Raw genomic sequence first — 21,779 nt, 5'->3', positions numbered from 1 at the left:
TACACGACCCAGGTTAGGTTCCTAGAACACACATGGCTGCTCAAAGCTATCTGTTATTCCAGGTCCAATGGTTCCAATGGCTTCCTCTTCTTTTCATAGGCACAAGGCATGTATGTGATATGTATATCCTCATGTAGGCAAATATTCATACTCATAAAACAAAAATAAATAAATATTAAACCATATGCATTATCTAGGAAAGAGAAAAAAACAGTTTACTTCCTTATTATTCATTTTACAAGAATTAGGAGGGAAAAAGAACCAAGTAAAAAGGTATTTAAGAGGAATGTCTTATGCCTAGCTGACAATAGGTATCTGAATTTCAAGGAAAAACCAATGCAAAATTCATTGCAATTGTAATGGCTTACAACATTGAGTCAATGTGTCACTAGACCTTTGGCATCAACCGTAATAATTCCAGGTTGAGTATAAATAGAAGTCAGAGGGTTCCACACTAGAAGATGCTTGATGCTGTCCTCCTTGGTGTATGAACCCTCTGAGGGAAATAGTGAGAAAGCTCTGGCATTCCCTCTGGTACTGCGACAAATCTCTTAGCAACATGGAAAAACTCTTCTCTGAGGAACTGTGCCAGGTGACTTAGGATTATAGCTCAGAACTCAGATATGTAGCTCACACACAAAACAAGGGAAATTGACTTGATATCAACAACTGAGATATTTAGTATCCTCTTTCTTTTTTTTAATTAAGAACTATTCTAAAAAACAGAGATAAATGTACAGATTTTAAAAGCATTTTTGCATAAAAGTATATGAATACATTTTTGTCAGTACTTGATTCTTTTAAAGCTTTGATAGTATGCATTAAAACCTTACTAGTTACAATGAGCATAAAGTACATTTAAAAGAAGATGTAACATGGAAATAGTCAAAATTTTCTTGGTGTGTAAAGATTAAGCATAATGATTTTTAAATTTTTTTTGGCCTTTGTTTTTCTTGAACTTCATATAGTCTGTGAGTTGTTTCTGGGGTGTTCAGAGCTTTCTAAGGTTAGTATCCAAATATCAGTGACTGCATATTATGTCTGTTCTTTTGTGACTCGGTTACCTCACTCAGGATGATATTCTCTAGATGCATCCATTTTCTATCCTCTTTCAAATGTGTCGTCCAAGTTTTGTGAAACAAAAACTAACTTGTTAATGTTTCTCTAAACACATAAAGTATATACCCAAATGAGTCACAAAATGGTTTCCACAAGACCTAATTTCCAGCAATGAGGTGTGTGGTTTTCTTCAAAGGATGCATTTGTCTTCAGCGCTCTTTCAGAGTGCCCCGGCTCAGATAAGTGCTGATATTACCCTTTGTTGTTCATTGTTAGCTTTTGAATGGCAGGTGATCAGGAGAAGAGAGTGAAGGATTCTGAAAAGCTTAGCGAAAGACACTTTCTTCATTGTCTCAATTTATTCAAAGAAATGCCCACTTGAATGCAGAAGTGATGGCTCCTGACTCTACTGGATCATGCCTAGCTCAGCTATCTCTACAAGCAATACCTTATGACAAGGTGAGCGTATATTTTAAATTCATGTGTTGAGATGAACACACATCTGGCAGAGATAATTTAGCATTAAAACTCTTTTAGATATTGAAGTGAGGCTTGTGTTACTGATTCCTTTAGGTGTCACACCATTTGGAATTCTGTCTGTAAACTTCCACCTCTGGTCCCATCACCTAGTGCTACCATGCTTTGAAAAAATAAATCTTTGCTGCACATTACAAATTATAGGGATGTCACAAATTATTTGGTTAATTCCTCAAACAATTTTTTTTAATTTTGAGACTTAATTCTTAAGTATTGAAAGGCAACCATAAGTTTGAGTCACACCAGGCTCTATTATTAAGTTATATCCAAGGCACTGACAATAGGTTTCCTTAAACATGCATGGAACAGTATAATGAGTCCTACTTTTCAAGTTACCTGCTTTAAGTTAGTAGACTCAATTTCTTTAAATAGGAAATTAAATATTTTAAAGTATTACATGCATTAAATGTATTAGAAATGTTTCAATTTCTAATAGCTAAAAAAGAAATAACCATCTTATTTATAACATTTAAATACTTTCATTTTAAAACCATACAATTTATAGAACAATGTTATAGTTGTTATCTTTCTTGGATGCATACACAACACCTATCCTTTTTAAAAATATTTTTAAAGGTTCTTCTTGTCTGTTGTTTGTTGGAGGTTTGCTCTTTTTTGAAAAGGAAATGGACAGAGAGTAGATCTGGGGACAGGGAATATGGGGAAAATGGGAAGGAGTGGAGGGAGGGAAACAGTGGGTTGGAAGCATAGTTTGAGAGAAGAATATATTTTCAATAAAAATAAAAACTTGAATAATTTAAAATATTTGTAAGTCTTTTAATATGGAGGTTTGAATGAGAGTGGTCCCTAAGGCAAATATCTTTGAATGCTTGGCACTCAACTGGAGGAACTGTTTGGGAAGGATCAGAAGGTGTGGCTTTGTTGGAAGTGGCATGTTACTAGATGTGGGTTTTGAGGTTTCAAAAGCCCATGTCTTTCCCAGTTAGCTCTTCCTGCCCTAGCTCTGCATACTGGCTGTTACCACAAATTGTGAGCTCTAAGCTATTGCTTCTATACCATACCTGCCTCTCAGTTCCTGCCATGCTTCTTGTCATGATGGCTTTGGACTCTATCCTTGTGAAACTACGTTCTCAGTAAACTCTTTCTTCTACACTTTGCCTTGGTTATGATATATATCCACAACAGTAGAAAGTCAACTAAGACATATAAACACTACAAAGTCCTAATAGCAAAGCAACAAATCCAAATATCCTAATTTAAAGTTTGTATCACTTACTTGGAGATAGGGTGTGTTATATTCCAATGTAATACTTGCAATTTTTTTATTCTTGTACTTTAAGATAATTCATTAGAAATATAAAATTGCACAAGATAATTATAAAATGACATTGGATTCAATGACATAAATAACTCAAATAGCAAGGACATTGTACAAGTCAAACAGATTCCAGAAGCCTATATTGTATCATGTGAACCTATTTAAACTTATTGGCAATATGGAGACATTTAATGCCCCTATTTTATGTGTGACAAATGTAAATTGCATTTTCCATATTTCATTATTCGGGCAATGGCTGCATATCCTTCTCCCATAACCTTCTAACCTGAAGGGTATACAAGCTTCACTTATACTTTGAAATCTTTTGGAATCATCGGTTACTTTTATTTAAAATAAAAAGTGAATGCACTACATCCTCACACTGTTTGCTTTCTCAAGCAAGCAAAGACACACACTGCATTGTATCTATCTCCATCTTGTGGTGGTGAGAAATATTGCTACATAGTAATGCTAGGATTGTACATGGAGAGTTTACATCCTCAAAAATAAATGGTTTTGTCTGTTTTGGAGTTTAACTTCAAGATACTAGAAAAAAAACCACTTTGAAATTAAATAAATACAGACACTTCACAACATATCTTTACCAAAATTTCTAGACTACTTATAAATCTCTTTTCTTGTACTAGTTTTGTATGTGTGTTGAAATTGTTAGAGTATTTATATGATATCACATGTATATACACATATATGTATATATATGCACACATATATGTGCATTTATTCATATATATATATACATACATATATGTATGTATAATTAGCTTGAAAAATGAAGAAAAATACTTATTTCCATCTGAAGTTTCTATTTCCATTTTCTTTCTTACCAAAATAGTAAAACTTTTAGGAATATGCTTTAATTCAAATGAAAATGAAAAAAAAAAACAATGTTCAGTTTTACTGAGTCTAAAAGAGAAGAGAAATTAAATGTGGGTTTTGAAAAGTGGCTGTATATAAAAATAGTAGCTGTATTATAAAGAATAATCAAATCTCTTTTGGATTGATCCCTACAGAGAGTTTTTTCCTTGTTTCAAATTGGTCATTGGAATCACATATGGGTTAAGACAGCAAATCAGGAATGTAAAAAGCAAGCGGATTTTAGAATATTCTAAAAGCTAATTGAGCTCACTGCTATGCCAGCAATAACTTTGTGATTAAACTTTTGAACTTGCTAGGTCATTATGAGTGATTGAATGCTAAATTACTTGTCTACAAAAGATTTTATTCCTAATTTTAAAGCTTAGACTTTAAAATATACACTACATTTCCTTGCCCCTTCTCACCACTGGACTTTAAAATGTTGGGCATTTCAGGGATTTTTTTTACTTTGCTCTCTAGGGTTTATAATCTTCTAAAATTTGCTTCAGCCAAAAGGAAAGATTGTCACAAAAAGCATCTCCTTCAAGACTGTACATCTCCATGTGTGTCTTAGTGAGAGAAGAATCCCTGTGTACATTTGGACCCAGCAGTAATTATCTAACTTGTGTGAAATAGCACATGCTTGGTTTAACTGTTCAAACTAAACTTTCCAATAGTTCTACTGACTACAGGAATCACATCTTAACTTCATATACTCTCCCACATATGGTGGGGACCAAGAATCGAACTGGGAAGCCTCACTGAGTTAGAAACACTGCTCTAACAGCCACAGTATTTATACAGCACAGCTTCCTGGTTTCTCCAGGATACAGGAATAAGGGGCACATCTACTCTATTGGTCCCAACATGAACAATTCCAAGCCAGTATCTTTTAAAATGTGTGTTTTTGCACATCATGGAGAACTGTGGGGCATGTAGATCATTTCTAACCTACCATCCACATGCCCATATTCGTGTCCTTTTCACCCATTCACTTTGAGATTTTATATTCCTATATTCCTATTAATTATTTTTCAAGAAAACATGGATAAGGATAATTTTGCGCTTGGGGAAAGCTGAGGTCATAACATTTCCAGCTACTGCTGCTTCCAACAACAGATGATCACACACAGACATGTATCTACTCTTTGTAGTTTTCATTGTTTTGAAACAAGGCCACACTCTGCCATCTTGACTATGGGGGCTTACTGTGTAGACAAAACTGGCCTCAGACATGGCAGCAGCCCCCCTGGCTTGCCCTCCTGGTAGACGGATGACAGCCTGCCCACTGCATCTCAACTTTCAGTGGATCCACCCTCACTGCTCCCCAAGTTTTGTCAGGTATATTATCTCACTCAAGGACTCGAGTCAGTTCAAGTCATTTTCACTGTAGGATGAATTCTCATAGAACAGGAAAGGCATAAGAAAATGCTACTTATATGCACCTGGGGTAACTACTTCTTTGTAGAACAGATTTTAGGCTTAGCTCTATAATTAACTGTCTGTTTTACAGTATAGATTTCACTCCCTTGAAATGTTCTACAGAATAGAAAGGTCCAAAGAAAACTGGGAATCATAATGGTGGGGAATTAGGAAATTTCTGATGATATTCCCATCCCTAAGCTGCTCCACTATTCAGTCATTAAACCCAGTGTGCCAGTTCACAAGGCATGCCTTAGACTCTGCGCAGAATGACGGTGACAGACACGCGCTTACCTTTTTCATTTCCGTTTGCATAATTTGGAGGCTTGCTTTTGTCAATACTGTTAAAGCTCTGACTTCTCCTATTTAGATTGGAGGCTCCCTGAGCCTTGTTGCTGCTGCTGGCAGCCGGCACCCTAGAGGGCCCTGGAAGCCTGAAATAGCACGAGAAACATTACATCATTAGTGTACACTTCAGGAGTGAAGGCGATCGGACATGTGAGCAAGAGGACGTGCTAGGAAGCGCACAATACAGCGTCAACTATGACTTACTTAACAGAAAATGGCCGTTTGAGTAACAAACAGCCGGACACAGAGTCAGACTGTCAGGAAAATCTACTTTTCCTACTCAATAAGAATGTCCTCAAAATAGGAAAAAATAAAATAAAGTGGCCTTTAACTATGAAAATACCTTTACTTAAATGAATGTGCACTTATACTGAAAACATCATAAAATTATATGACAAGGAAAAACAACAAGATTTAACTTTATAGATTCTTCTATCATATGACTTAGATATGCACAGTTGCTTAAAATTTCCATTCAGTGTAAGAAACATATTTTCAGCTAACGTGGGTTTTCCAAGGGCTTAAAAATTAATGGCAAGAACACATTATTGAACAAAAGGCAAACAACAATTACTTATTGACTAGCTGAGCTACTAAGTTACATTAAAACTTAAAGCCACAAGCAAGGTTATGATTATATTATCCATAGCTGGGCTGCCTCTCAGAAATCTTCCATTCCCTTGTTAAAAGGGGGTCTGAGACTTTTCACCTGTGGCTGTCTCGTCCTGTAGGACAGGAACAGGATGCTAGCCTCTGAGGATGGAAATCACGGTTAGTAGGACAGCAGTTGAAATATATCTGAAGTGAAGGCAGTTTTCACACATGGTGTGCTTGCAGAACAAGTCATGTGGACATGTACCCCATTTCCCTTGCGAACAGGGCAGCTTAATGCCTGGAACCTGACACTAGCTCAATACTACGTCCGCTTACATTTTATTCTTTTTTCCTTTAAAATTTCACTTGCCAATTATTTAAAAAAACTGTACCTATTTTTAGTACTATTGTGTCATATATATGTATATATAATACAGACACACACACACACACACACACACACACACACACACACACACACACACACACACACACACATCACAAGCTCAATCTACGTGAAGTAAAAACCACTAGCTAGTGCCCACAATACTGATATGTGTGATAGGAATCCTGCCAGCAATGTGGATATGTGCTGCCACCATGTGGATAAGAGTGTGCACTGCTCTGAAAATTCTTGTTTGAATTTGAAAGGATTGGTGCTGATTTTTGCCACACATTTTTAATGAAAAATTTAAGATATTTTTTGTATATATTTTATGTCCAAATCACCAATCTGTTTAACACTACAGGTTTCAACACACCTCCACTGTACTACCTGACTTAAGAAAGCCAACGCTTAGAAGAAAAGTTATCTTTTATAACAGGAGAGTCACACAATACAATGAGCTTCGGAAAATACAAATAAGAAATGGAGTGATGTTACAAACGGTTTCGATTTTTAACTATACTTTAGAGTTTAAACACATGTGGCTAATAAACAGTCTCCAGCTATTTTGCTAATTAGAGGTTGTGTCATACAAAAGATTAGAATCTTTGCCAAATGGATCCAGCTTTTCCTTTTTTTTTTCCCCCTCAAATAGCTCAACAAGGGGTTGTAACTGCAACATCATAACCAAAGACGCTAGGAATTTACAGTGCCAGTGACTAGTTCCCATAGAAAGAAGTCAAGTCAGTAACTGGGCCAAATGTCCCAATCCCAATAAATGTGAGAGCGATTTCTGTAGACATAACCGTAGACTTTGAAATTCACTCCAAACTCATGTGTAAACAGTTTGTCCTTAAACTTGCCCCATTTGCAATGAAACTTGACCCACTTCTAGGAAGCAATTAAAATGGATTTTAATCTGTCCGGTGACCCATGGAGCTAAGTGAGCTTCAGTCCTCAGAAGAACAAATTAAAACAAATTAAAAGATACATTTGCTCTTCTCATTACCCAAATTTGACAGGCAGCCAGAGCCTCCAAATCATTCATCAAAGCAATAAAAAGGGAAATGAGATGAAAGAGAGGGAGGGGGAGAAAGAGAGAGAGAAAGAGATGGGGGAGAGAGTGAAAGAGAGAGAGAGGGAGGGAGCGAGGAAGGTAGAGAGGGGGGAGAGAGGGAGAAACAGTATGTGACAGAGAAAAGCTCTACTAGAACAAAGGACATAGAATAACAGAATACATCTTACATGTCCTATATGTACAGGAACCATAAAGCTCATTGTCCTTGATATGTCACTGTCCCCAAGTACAGTAATTCATGCCACTTATTGTTATGTTTATTAAATAATTTTAAACATTTTTTTTCTCCAGAATAAGATTTTACTATTGTGGAGTAAAATATCAAGGCAGGGAAACACACTCCTGGGATCAAGCTGCCAGAAGCCCTTACAATGGATCATTGGGCATCCGGGCTCTTGACAGAAGCAGTGGCTAACATTTCGCCACGCCATAGCCCCTCCGGAAGCGCGAATGCACACAGCAGCATGACCGAGAGCGCCAACCCTTGTGTTGGTTCCAGCTGGCTCGAACTACCATTATCCCTTTCCCTCAATAACATGAACAACAAGAATATTCTTCCAACATTTTATATATTGTTTGTTTAAAAAACCACGAATATATATTTATCTTTAAATACATATAAGAGCAGAAATTTACGTTCTTATATATAGACTATCATCCAAGTTTAATTTCTCCATACTTGCCTATTTCAAAATAGTTAAAAATTCTGTTGTGAAAGTTTCAGACTCCGAGACCTGGAAAAGGATCACGGGTCTTTCAAGGTCCTTGTTCCCCACCTTCTCTAAGCCTAGGATGTAGCCTTTGCCCACCATATGACTGTGTACTACTGAATCTCAATCAAGGCCAGACCTCTAAACCCATACAACCACCTAACACACTCACCCCAAATCTCCATCTGGAAATCCACTTGAAAGAACCGAGTGCTCTACACTTAGGACTTTCAGAAGAATGTCATGTTTTTGGGAACTGGGAGTGACTGACTGGACAGAGTATCACTGGCATTCACGTGAATATTACTGACAAACAATAGAGTAGAGACATGAACTGACCTAGTAGGCTTTTTCTGACTGGTTGCAATTCCACTGTGTTTAGACTGAGCTGCATATCTGGCTGTCATACTGTATGAGGAGAAACAGAGAAATGGAATTAAAGGGATTCTTTGAACATGGAAAGAAAGTACAAACTTACAACAAAGTTATGAGTTAATGAAATGCAATTGGAACACACATAAACATATATAAAGAACAAATTAATCAGAAAATTATGGTAATGTAACACATATACCGTGAGCTTTAATTCTGAATGCCCTTGTGAATACAGCACATCTCTCATGGCAAAATGTCCCAGTGCTGACTTTAAAGTTATGCTGAGAAATACTAGACATTATGAGTACTTAGTAATGCTACTTTATATTATAGAACCTTAGCCTTTGACTGCTAAAAACCTTTTTGAAAAGCCCTAATGTTCTATTTCTAGGCCAAAATTCCTTTCTCCAGAATAGTAAAAAGATAAGATGATGAAGTGAGATTGGTCAACTCTAATTTGCTCCTTTAAGTGAACATTTTTAAAAAACAATTCATTAAAAACTGAGTTTATGACCCATACATATTGTTAATACTTAGTACAACATAACTTTTATAAGAAGTTTACAATACAATACTTTTATTTAAAGAAAGTTATATACAAAAGTTTGATATTAAATAGAATTAATTTCTGACTAAAAAGAAAAATCTTAAAGTTTCAGATAGTGACCAAACATTTTTAATTATATTTAATTATGTTTTAGTATGTGTGTGCATGTGCATATATGTGTGTATCTGTGTGTATGCATGTGCTCCTGTATTTGGCAGGTTAATTTATGCCATAGAATGTATGTGATATCAGAGGATAATTCTGGGATTGGCATTGGCATTTTCTTTTCTTTCTTTTTTTTGAAGGAGGTCTTATTTTTTTCTTTTTCTTTTTTCTTACTAATTTATTTTAAAAAGAGAGATACATGTATAGATTTTTTAAAGCATTTGGCGTAACACTATATGAATATATTTTTGTCAGTACTTACTTCTTTTAGAGGTTTGATAATATGTATTGAAATCTTACTAGTTACCATAAGCATAAAGTACATGTAAAACAGAATGTAACATAGAAACAGTTTCCTTTGTGTGTATAGATTAAACATAATGATTTTTGAATACCAAAAATTGCCACAAGGTTATATTATTAGCTCCTGGATTATTAATGATTGAAGGTCTAGGTGTACCACACTATGAGAAAGTGCTATACACTTATTTTTTTTTTCTAAGAAAGACTGAGGCTTTCACTCTTTGGCCTTTTTTTTTCTTATTTTTGAGCTTCATATGGCCTGTGAGTTGTTTCTGGGGGTATCCAAAGCTTTCTGGGGCTAGTATCCAATTATTAGTGACTGTGTATTATGTCTGTTCTTTTCTGACTGGGTTACCTCACTCAGGTTGATATTCTCTAGATGCATCCATTTTCCTAGGAATTTCATGAAGTCATTGTTTCTAATAGCTGAGTAGTACTCCATTGTATAAATGTACCACAATTTTTGTATCCATTCCTCTACTGAAGGACATCTGGGTTCTTTCCAGCTTCTGGCTGTTATAAATAGGGCTGCTATGAACACAGCATCTCCTTGTCTCTTTGTGAGCCTGGGATTTGAACTTAGATGGTCTTTCAGTCTGTACATTAATGCCTATATACACTGATACATCCTACTGGCCCCACAATCATGTTTTAAATCAAATGCTTTCATCAAAAAATATAAGGTATGATTATTTAAACCAAGTTTGAAAAATAAAAATATAGACAGCTGCAAAACAGAAATTTGTACCTTGAATTGATGTCTATATTGCCAAAAAGGTTAAGAGATGGTGTTCAGAAAATAAGAGTTAGGCTCTATAGATCCAACTCCCTGTTGCTATGCCCATTATAGTAAGGGTAGATGCCTCCATGGAGAATCATTCGCAGGGGAATTATCGTACCTCTGCATAACCACAGGTAGGTTACATGAACTGTCATTAGGAGCTGCAAGGACCTTAGATTAGCATAGAGTTGCTGGCATCCACAAGAAGGGCCATTGGAACTTTACTGCAACTGATCAACTTACTATGCAGCTAAGCAGAGAGAATTTAGGCAAAAAACAAAACAAAACAAAAATAACAACAACAAAAAAAAAAAAAACACATTTCTTCTGGTAGTGTGCTTGGTTCTCTGTCTGCACCCACCTGCACTAAGAATATGCATGACCTTACTGCAGCCTGGAGTAAAGGGAACACATTCTCATCTGGAAGGCATTTTCATGATGATAGAGCACATGTTTTTCACATCCACTGTTTTATACATCGCTATTTATATATAAAACAATCTGTATTTTAACTATACCATGAACATGAGACAAGTGCTAAGCTACTAGGGCATCAGCAAAATCATAGAATGAATGTTAAATAAAAAGCTGTTTCAATGCAGTCAGATAGCAATTAAATAAATAAAAGTAAAACTTCAAAAGCAAGCAAGTTGAGGAAATCTCTTGATCCCCAGGAAAAAGACCACCTACAATCTAGAAACGTGTTCTTATACTTTCTGCCCTGGACAGAGACAAGACCAAGGAACATGATGACAAAACAGAGACTTTCCAGTAACTAAAAGCCAGCTCATCATTTCAATGAATAATGTGGAAATAAATAAGATTAATCTGTCCATTCAATTATGCAAAGGCAATAGCAAGTTCCATCAATATTAAGTGATTTTGCCAAAGTCTGTTTGGCTTCCAGGCTGTCTTTGTTATTGAATATGGAAGACTATTTTATGTACTGATTATTTTTGTAAAAATACCTCAATTCATTCAATTCTTTGAAAGGTGGCATCTTCCATCTATCTCTTGCCTTTGTTAAACAATTATATGTCCTGTCCCTCTTTTGTTCTGTTTGGTTTTCTGAGTTACCATCACTCTACATAGTTCATGCTGGCCTGGAACATGGTATGTAGCTCAGGCTGGCCTGGATCATGGTATGTAGCTCAGGCTGGCCTGTAAGCCATGAGTCTCTACTGTCAGTGTCTTAAAGGCTGGTCTTAAAAGTAAGCCCCATTGAGAAGATGTGAGGTCATTATCATGGACAATGCTGGGGTTTTGTTCATGGCACAACTTTCTAATTTCTTGGCATCTACCATGTTCTCTATCTGTCCCATCTTTTCCTATCATAGCTACCTGACCCGAATGCCAACACTCTTGCCAATTTCTCTTATTTTCACTCCAAATCTTTCCCCCTGCACTTAAAGCCATGATCTTCTCAACACAGATTATGGCCTGCTTCCTCAAACAATGTCATCTCTTTACTTCTGACTAAGATTCCTTCTAAATGTCCTGCATTAACTTCTTTGCATGACAACCTTTATATCAGGCATCTAAAAGATGTCTTGTCCAGCTATACTGTCTTCAAGCTCACACACCACAATAGACTCACAATTTGTCTTCATTCACCTCTAAAGTTCTGATATGTTTTTTTCTATTTATTTGTTCTTATTCAGAGTATCACTATGTACTCTGTGTGCTCATAAATGGTCTTTCTATTTTATGGAAACTTTCTCACTAAATCCCTGAAGGTGAGTCAGTATGTAGTCATGCTGTTAGACTACCAACCAACCTACCCTTAAGTTCTCCTTCAATCCTCATGTTTATAAAAGCATTCCCCCAGTGCTTCTATAACACACAGGTGACCAATTACACTGACATCACCTGGGACTTATAGAAAACATACAGTCTCAAGTTCCAACCTATACATCTTGAATCTGAACTTGCATTACAACAGGACCCTCATTATTTTCTCTGAATAATAAAACTTACTTCCACAGTGGATTATATGCTAATTTTAACTACTCTCTTATGAACCACATAAATGCTTTGAGAAAAATTTACTGCTGTGAGAAAAATTTACTTCTTAGTAATGGATAAGTAAGATAGAAGCTTTCTATTTGTAAGTTTTAAAAGAAAAAAAATACACATAGCTATTGGGCTAATTGACTTACTGCTATGCCCCTCTCATTATAAGAAGATTATGTCTATTCATTGACTAAAACAATGATGGATCATAAAAAGATTCTTAGTAACCACTGGCCATGTATCTATTCAACACCCAGTAGGTTTAATTTATTAAACTCGGTATTGAATGACAATACGGGCACTTTCTTTACAGAAACACATCCCCTAAAGCCATGCAAACTAATTTACAATTTCATCAGAAAATGAAAATAGCAGAATATATAATGAAAACTACATTTATTTCATGATTATATATAGAAACACATAAATATGTGGGCAACGAGCAGTGAGTGAAATGTTTACTGTGACTACATAAACCAAAAATGGAGTAGGAAAGACCTAGTACATTGCCATAGCTCAGACACGGGAGATAGACCACTGTGGCTGGCTCTTCATTCACCTAATTCCTCTGCCCCTTTCACCATCTGTTAATGCCCTTGATAACTTTATGTACACAAAAACTTTATGAGAATCTAATCACACATCATTTAGAAGGAGTGCCTAGGATAAATACATCTTATGATAACTGAAACAAACATGCAAAGGAATTCATATTCACACTGAAGAATCCCAGGAGGGTCTAAAATCCTGATGAATCCTGTAAAATATATCATTATTCCTCAAACATGAGCCTGTCTCCTGATGCTTTATTATCTTCCTCCAACCACACTCTTTGCTGTATTCCAGGCACTTTGGATGTTATAGTATTCTTACTCAAGAGTACATGTATACACCTTTCTGTTCAATGTCTGGGGCTTCAAATATGGTTCTTGGTTCATAAAGTGATCCTGCTTCCAATATTACATGGTATTATTTACTCTTCTTAAATCCTGAAGTCAGCAATGTGAATCCCGAATGGACCTTGACCTACAATGAATCAACAAGCACAGCTTCAAGAGGTCCTAAGAACTACAACTTTCAAAGTAACTTTCAAACCTATACATAATCCAATGGTGCCATAACTTCAACACTCTATTTTATTTTATGCTATCGAGGATATATAAAAACATTCGATATGTACTAAAATAAAACACATTTGCACAATAGAATATTTCAACAAGTTTTATATGTTTATAAATTTCATGTTCTAAAATTCACAAACAGTTGAACAGGCTGGGATAAAATACCTCACAAGATGCAGCATCAACTGGCAGAGCAATTTACTCTTCATAGACAGAAGAAAAACTGTTCTAGTGCAGAATGAATAACAGAATAATCTCTTCATTAATTATTTTCTTCATTAATGTTTATGACCTCCAAGCTATCTCTTATTCTCTTTGTTTTCTACATGTTTCCTAAGAAAATTTTTCTTTTATTGTTTCATTTAATAAAAGATCATCACATTAAAGTTCCCAGGTCTACTTACTGGCCCTGGCACTTCTATACACCAAGAATAACATTATAGCCACCAATATATTGAAGGTCCAATAAAATCTCAGAACTCCAAAGGCCAAAGCTTCACTTCTCCTTTATGTCACTCTATTTTCTCTTTCCCTGTATTTGGTGCCATCATTGGGGTCTCCCTTTCCTTCTAAAATGTGCCATCTGCCAATTACTCAATAAAAATAGAAATATAGTCTACCCCAGTTACCAAAGCTATATTTCTATGTCATTTTGGTTTATGTAGGTAGAAAAAAATATTTGTTCTGCTGCATAATAAATATGAGTAACTCTCTGTTTGATTCCTTATTCACTAAGGCCTGTGACTTCCAGAGTTCATTTCTCCATTACTAAAAAGGTCCCAGAGCAATTCTCCTTAATGTTCAGAAATAAGTCTCACTTTATTAGCTGTAGAACTCCTAACAACCATAAGTTGATATTTGCTTGACTTCCTTAACTATCATTATACCCTGGACCAATTTCAAGGCCAAACGGTCACTTGATACTTCCAGTGAGAGAAACCCTAGCCCTAGCTGAAAAGCTACTGGAAACTGGTGGAGCTAAGTGAGGAAGGGCAAGCTCTTCTCAAAAATGTGACTTCTGAAATACCGTATGATTCATCAGATCATATTATACATCTGAACTTAGGGGAAGCATTAACTAGACTTGCTGTTTTGTTTGTTTCATTGATTGGTTGGTTTTGTTTGTTGTTTGGGGTTTTTTGTTTGTTTTTAAGAGCATATTAGTTTGAGAAGGAAAGTGAAGGGGGCCTGAAGATAAATTTGAGCAGTCAGAGTGAATTTGATCAAATGTGTCATAGGTATGCATGGAGCTCACTAAGAGTCAACTAACTTGAGCCCATGTGGGTTCACAGAGACTGACTTGCCAACCAAAGAGCATATACAGGGTGGACCTAGGTCTTCTACACATTTGTGGCAGATGTGCAGCTTGGTCTTAATGTGGGTCTCCTAACAATTGTGTCTGTGGCTGTCTCTGATCATTAGATCTTCTTCCCGTAGCTAGACTTCCTGGTCAGACCTTAGTGGGAGAGGACTTACTTCATCCTGCTGCAATTTGATATCCCAGGGCAGGATGGTACCCAGGGGGGTACCATCTCTTTGAAGGTTCCCCTTCTCTGAGAATGGAGAAGGTAAAGGGGGAGAGATTGGTGTGGTCACCTAGGTGGAGAGGCAGAAAGTGGGGAGTGCTCCAACTGGTGGACATAAGTTTAATTACTAAAATAAAATAAAGATTTAGAGATTATTTTAAAATCAAGATTCTCATTAAAGGTCCCTTCTGTACAAGACTTTTGAAAACTCTTATGAAATGATAATTGACTAACAGCTTGCAGAAAGAGAGGACAGCTTCAGTGGTTACATCTTTTGTATCTTCAAGAAGTATATTTTTTTTCAAAAACCACATAAGACATGCTGCTATTATTTGCACTTTAGAATATCTGCCAAAATTCCATGTACTCATGCTTAAGGTTTGCTAAGAATTCACTAAGCCATGAATGAAGCAGAAACTCAGCTTCCACTACACATTTCCCTTTAGTAGCTTAGGGACTGAAATAACATGCTCACGGTATTTAAGACAGGTGACAGTGATAACTCACCCCGCTAGCAGAATATGGCATTAATATTCATTATAACTTTAGCCTTGTTGAAACTTATGCAAGCAGTTAATGAGGCCACCTGCATGGCCCACTTTTGTGAGATCTTGAACCAGTAACTAAAGAGAGATCCCTGGGAGAAGATACTGCAAAATCAAGTCTTTGCTATTTTGGAATATTGGACTCCAGGATATAGGACACTCGGGAAACTAGGATCATATCTCTCATTCTTTGTCATCATACATTACATTTCCACAATGATCTCCATGCACAGCTTTTAGAAAATCCTCTATTGTTCTGTAGCTATTTTTTTTTCATCTATATATTTTTGGTTTACAGTAAAATTACATCAAGTACACCGAGAGCTCAATTACAAAGGCTTGCTAAAATACAACCACCTTAAAAATAAATTAAATTCTAGAAATGGACTAAGCTAACTTGAAATCCCACTAAAATCATGGACTAGACAATGATGCACACGTTCTCCCTAACTATTCAATGTAGTATTTGAAGTCCTAGACAGAGCAATTCGATAACTAAAGGAGGTCAAAGGATACAAATTGGAAAGGAAGAAGTGAAAATGTCACTATTTGCTGATGATATGATAGTATACTTAACTGACCCCCAAAATTCCACCAGAGAAGACCTACAGCTGATAAACAACTTTAGAATAGTGGCTGGATATAAAATTAACTAATCAAACAGGTTCTGGAGACAAAGAATGTGCAAGATAACAGTGATTTATGGAAAGACCGTGAAGAAGCAAAGACTGCAGTCGGGGTTTGTACAGAGATCGGTGATTAAATCCTCATGGCAGAGATGGCTGCAACTGCCGAACATTTTTCCCTCTAGACTTGATTCTACATGCACCCACTAGGCCTCCAATTACCGATTTTTCCAAGTCTGCTAATGGCAGGAGCACGGGCAACAGTCGTACAGGTAGAATTATTGTAGTTGTGAAGCCAGTTGTTGCATTTCCCATTTTAAGTCAATAAGTTGCAATTTGGGGGATCACTGTTCAAGAGGAAAGTCATTCCCATGTAACAAATTTACACAATGTAACATTGCCAGTAGGAGATCAAGCCTATGGGTTTATGGTTTGAGAACAGAAGTATAACTAAAACAAATTTCTTAGATTTGGAAAATGTTTATAAGATATATAAATACGGCATTAAAACTTCCTGCCATTCATTCCATAGAAATCTGTTCATAGGGTCCCTTGTGCAATGTTAACTAACTTTTGAGTTGAGAACATGAGTCTTTGAGTAGATGAAGCTTTCATTCATGTCACCCCACCCCACCCCCGGAAACTGCCAGGCAAGACTGAAACTCAGATCAACATACCCATTAAAACCAAAGCCATAGAGACAGGCCTTTGAAGCAACAGACATGCCAGTGGGTGTTTAGTCCTTAAATAACAGAATCGGCTCACAAACACAAACAGAATATACGCATTACAGATGTTTACTTGAACCTCTGTGTATGTGCACGTGTGTGTATACACACACACACACATATACACACACAGGTTTGCTTTTAATACAAACGCCGTCAATCTTCCTGGTTTTCCAATGCCATCAAAGAAAATTTTCTCTTTATTTATGTGTGCCCAAGGATGAAAGGATCATGCTTTTTTTTTAAATATTCATAAATTTTTCCTCCTTGTTTCCCTTTTCTTGAAGCTCTGAATCCCTGACTTAAGAAAGAACACACTATAGACCACTACATAGTACTGGGCAAAGTAACTAATTGAAGCCAGGTTCCTGAGGGATTAAATTACCAAAGCTTTCCTGTCATCCTCAATTAGACCTCCTTATATACATTTTATGATTTATAACCCCAGGACAAAAAGCTGAAAAAAAGCATCCCAGTGTTGGAGTGCATCTCTCTGAAAGAAATAAGGAATCCTGGAAGAGTAACCCCTAGAGGCAAATATCTTCTTAGAGGAAGACACTCAGAGCAAAAGGTCATGGAGCTCTAGAGGATGTGGGGGGAGCTCAGAGCACTCACTTACTGACTCTGTCAATCAACCTGTGAGTTCTGCAGGAGCAGCTTCATCTACATGGGGATTTGATGGCTTCGTAATTTGCTCTCCAAAAATAAAATTGAGAATTGCAATTGACCACCTGGGGCTAATCCCCCATGTTCTCAAAATAGTATTGTTTTTCTACATAAGAGACTTTTGATGTCCACATTTTTACCACATGTGCTATCCCAGTTCATAGGAACTTCTCAATCTTCACACATCATCTACTTTACTTCCAGTGTTTTTGACATGTCGGTTCTATAGGGCGTAATTTATTTCTTCATACAATTTAATGTGTTAGGTGATGAATAGCAACATTCATCTAATGGTGGGGTTGGAAGTCATTTGAACATCTCAACAGAAATTAAGTGGGAAAAAACATTTTATGAAAAAAATTGTTGTAACTTTTAAGTAAACAAATAATTATCTTTCCTGTGTGCTCTCATCTGGATTAGCATGTTTTACTAACTTCTTGATTACTATATCTTATGAGATATTCTCTGAAAATCTAACCCATTCATTAACTTGGTATGACTGGCTGTATTCATGTCCTGGGAAGTGTATGTAGGTCCCCTGGAAGAGTAAACAATGCTCTTTACTGCAGAGTTATCTATCTATCCAGCCCCAGTGGCTGGTATTTTCTTTATATTTTGTTAGTCATGCTATCAATGTATTTAATAGACTTTAGTCAAAACTGAATAAATACAGGGTTCTATTAATTGTAAATTAGCTGAGTCCTCTCTAAATACTACGAGATCTGTTACCTTGTTTGGCTCTCCTAAGCCAAACATAACACAGAAGAATGGAGTGATTAGTCATGAATGGCCTTCAGCCTTCAGTGATATCACAAAGAAAATGGACTTCATTCATTTCATTTACAATGCGTATTTAGTTTTACAATGCTCCAGAGGGCAACAATTCTGGGACACCTCATATCATATTTTGACTACAGAAATCACACCCAGAATCAGAAAAGGGACGATGGGCATGGGTAGCAATACCAGATGATCATAAACAACATGAAAAATGGTTAGCCTAGAATCTATCGAGATTAGGCAAAGAAGGCAGGGTGTAAAATCTACCACAGTCAAAACAAAGTTTTCCATGCATCTGGGTTGTCTTTGATTATTCTAAATGCCACATTGAGCCTCTTTCTGAACCCTATGAGTAATGTGTTTTAATTAACATATTATACTAAATTGATGAATTTATAAAATTTTCATTTGAAAGGTGTCAAAATTGTAAGAATGAATCCTTTTCAATGCTTCTTCTTTAACACTGGCAGTTTAAATTAGACGCATAGAAATGTGTACGTTTGTGGGATTCACTGTGAGGTTTCAGTACTTGCAGACATTTCATAATGATTACATTAGGGTGCATGGTAATTTTACCACATTAGACACAAATCACTTTTGTGTTTTATGAGCATGCAAAATCCTCTCTACTAGCTATTTTGAAATATCCAATCCGTTGTTGCCAATCAATAATTCTGTGAGCTATAAAACATTAGAAAGTATTACTCCCACCCATCTGTACCTTGTCATTAACCAGTCTCTCCATTTCCCTCCGACGCACACTTCCCCAAGTGTGGTCAGTGACTAGCCCTCACTCAACCTTTTTGACATCAATTTTCAAAGCCTTATGTATTATGAAGTCCTACTGATAACTCTCTCTCTCTCTCTCTCTCTCTCTCTCTCTCTCTGTGTGTGTGTGTGTGTGTGTGTGTGTGCTTTTACAAGTATTGATATAACATTTTCCTACCTAATTTGGAGATAGAAGTAATGCAGATTTGTTATAGTTCATTAAAACTTTGTTGTGAAGAATCCACTAAGTATAATGCTAGTAACAAAACTAGAAAAAATATTTTGTTGCCTTTACTTTCTAAATGGTGGCATTAGAGATAATGAATGATGAATGCAGACAGATAAACCCTAAGTTAGAAGGTGATTAGAAATTGGACAAAAGAAAAGTAATGTGAAGATCAAGGTTGTGTGGGGATGGGGAAACTGTAGTGTTTAAAGGATGGCCAAAGTATGAAAGCCAAGCCACACTACAGAGGAACGTTAGCCTGTGCAAGAGTGACTTGCTAATGTGAACTAAGCCTCCAATTCTGAGGACTATTTGAAAGATTCGTACCAGGGAAGGAGCACATGTCAGGAAACTTTAGTGCTATATACACATACATGTGACTTCAAACCCAATCTTCTAACATTACACTTTATTTTCTTTAGCAAGTAAGGAGACTGAAACACAAGGAAGTTTTGTAAGGCTGTTGTGTGCTACCTGTCAAAAGCAACCGTAGTCACAGGGGTCTCCCAGTAAATCCCTCAAGGATTATTCAAGGCGGGACATGTCTGTAAGGGATGACCTTGTTTGGCTTAATTTGTGTAGGGAGACCCACTTTAACTGTGGGTGGGACAAATCCTGTGTCAAATGGAGATGTCATACTAAGCATGGGCCTGCAGCACTCCTGACTGTGCCTACTATTTGAGCAGTTGTTCAGGATTCCTCCACTTCCCAGCTATGACAGATCAAGTTGAAGTTGTGATAAGAAATAAGTTCTTCCTCCTTCAAGTTGTTTTGATCAGGGTTTGTTATTAAAGGGGAGGAATAACTAATACAGAAGCTACCTAGATTCCACAGTTTGGAATGAGTGGGCTTGGGACCCAATCCCATTCCTAATTCTTGAGGTGAACTTTCAATGATTAAATCCTCATGTGTCTACTCATGTAAAGGCTGTTTAAATCATGAGAACACCTTGAGCTATTTTCAAAATGGCAAAGAAAACAAAATCCTTAATATGTATTGTGGAGATTTGTGTAATTATGAGGATTTTTAAATAAAGAGAATAACACAAAAGCCATGGAACTTCATGAATGAATATGTCCTATGACTTTTTTATTAATCTACAAAGAAAATAACTTTCGCTAACTATTCAGAGTACATTAAAATTTCATTCAAACCATGCAGTTAGAAGAAACTTTGAAATTAATACAAAGGTATTATTAAGTCTCATGACTTCAGCAGTAAAGATAAATGTTATTATAGATTTTCTGTATTCTTTATGTTGATTTTAACACAAATATACCATATCACTTCCTTATCTGTTACAACTATTGGCCTTAATAGATGCTTAAGGAACATTTTTATAATAAATTTATACAAATTGTATTTTATGAACATTAGATCTAAACAAATATAAATAAATATTAATGACTGAAGCATAATAATGTGTTTTTTCAAAATGTGTTAACAAACTATTTACAAATTGACATTCAACACGATTATCTCTGGGTCATGAATACTTACACAAACAGGTTTCCTACAATGTATTAAATTAAGTATCAGTGCACAAACTATGACAATCCATAGCTTCAGAATGCCCATTATAACTGTTCACTGAGATGTACAGACTTTGGTCTGGTTAATTTTGATATATGATTTTTTTCATCCAATTTTTATCTAAAACTTTACAATAAAGTTTTAATAAAAGCTAATTAAATCTAACTTAGCACAATGAGTATTATAAGTTCATCTGGCCTCAAATAAATTTATAGTAAGAATACTTTTATCAAACTCCTACAATAAAAATAATTTATCTCTCCCCAAATGATATGAGCATAGCCAATGTATACTTTAATATAATTTCAAAGAATCCATGCATATCCACAAAGAATCAGAAAAAAAATAGGAGATATTTATCTCACAAAGTTCATAAATATCAAGAAATTCTAGGGAAGAAATTGTACATAGCAGACTTAAGGACAGAGAGAGCAAACATATGACAAATGACATTCTGTCTCTTTCAGAGTTCAGTATGCTCTTAGCACAATCACGTTATTTCTAGTTCATGTCTGCTACTATTCTTGCTTCCTGCCGGTTTACTTGACTTAAACTCATCTCCAGGAGGCATCTCTGTTGTCAGTTTGAAGAATACCCCTGCCAACTGTGTAAACACAAACTATAACAAGTGAGGTTTCCTGTTTCCTCTTTATTCTTAAGAAAACCCAGGAACTTTCAGAATCATGTCTTGTTCTATTTGGTTTTGTTTGTTTTCCCTTTCGCTCTGGTGCAATTTTGCTAGACATCACAGAAAGCCAAGATGTGCTTAACCAACAGAAGAGTATATC

The 21,779-nt window shown here is 36.1% G+C and overlaps 1 protein-coding gene across 3 annotated transcripts in view; it reads right to left on the bottom strand.

Annotated features, from left to right (window-relative positions):
- Positions 1-21,779, bottom strand: part of NAV3 (neuron navigator 3) — a gene marked incomplete at both ends in the record, with an annotated part of 293,999 nt that overhangs the window by 159,828 nt on the left and 112,392 nt on the right. For all 3 annotated transcript variants that reach the window (XM_080934946.1, XM_080934947.1, XM_080934948.1), the window contains 2 exons: positions 5,468-5,607; positions 8,628-8,696. In XM_080934946.1, coding sequence (XP_080791072.1) covers positions 5,468-5,607; positions 8,628-8,696 — 209 coding nt within the window. The remainder of the gene's footprint in view (positions 1-5,467; positions 5,608-8,627; positions 8,697-21,779) is intronic.

Source organism: Micromys minutus, assembly GCF_963924665.1.
Source record: "Micromys minutus genome assembly, chromosome: 22".
Taxonomy (NCBI): Eukaryota; Metazoa; Chordata; class Mammalia; order Rodentia; family Muridae; genus Micromys; species Micromys minutus.
The sequence above is the reverse complement of the archived record's forward strand: the minus strand, read 5'-3'. Positions and strand labels throughout refer to the sequence as shown.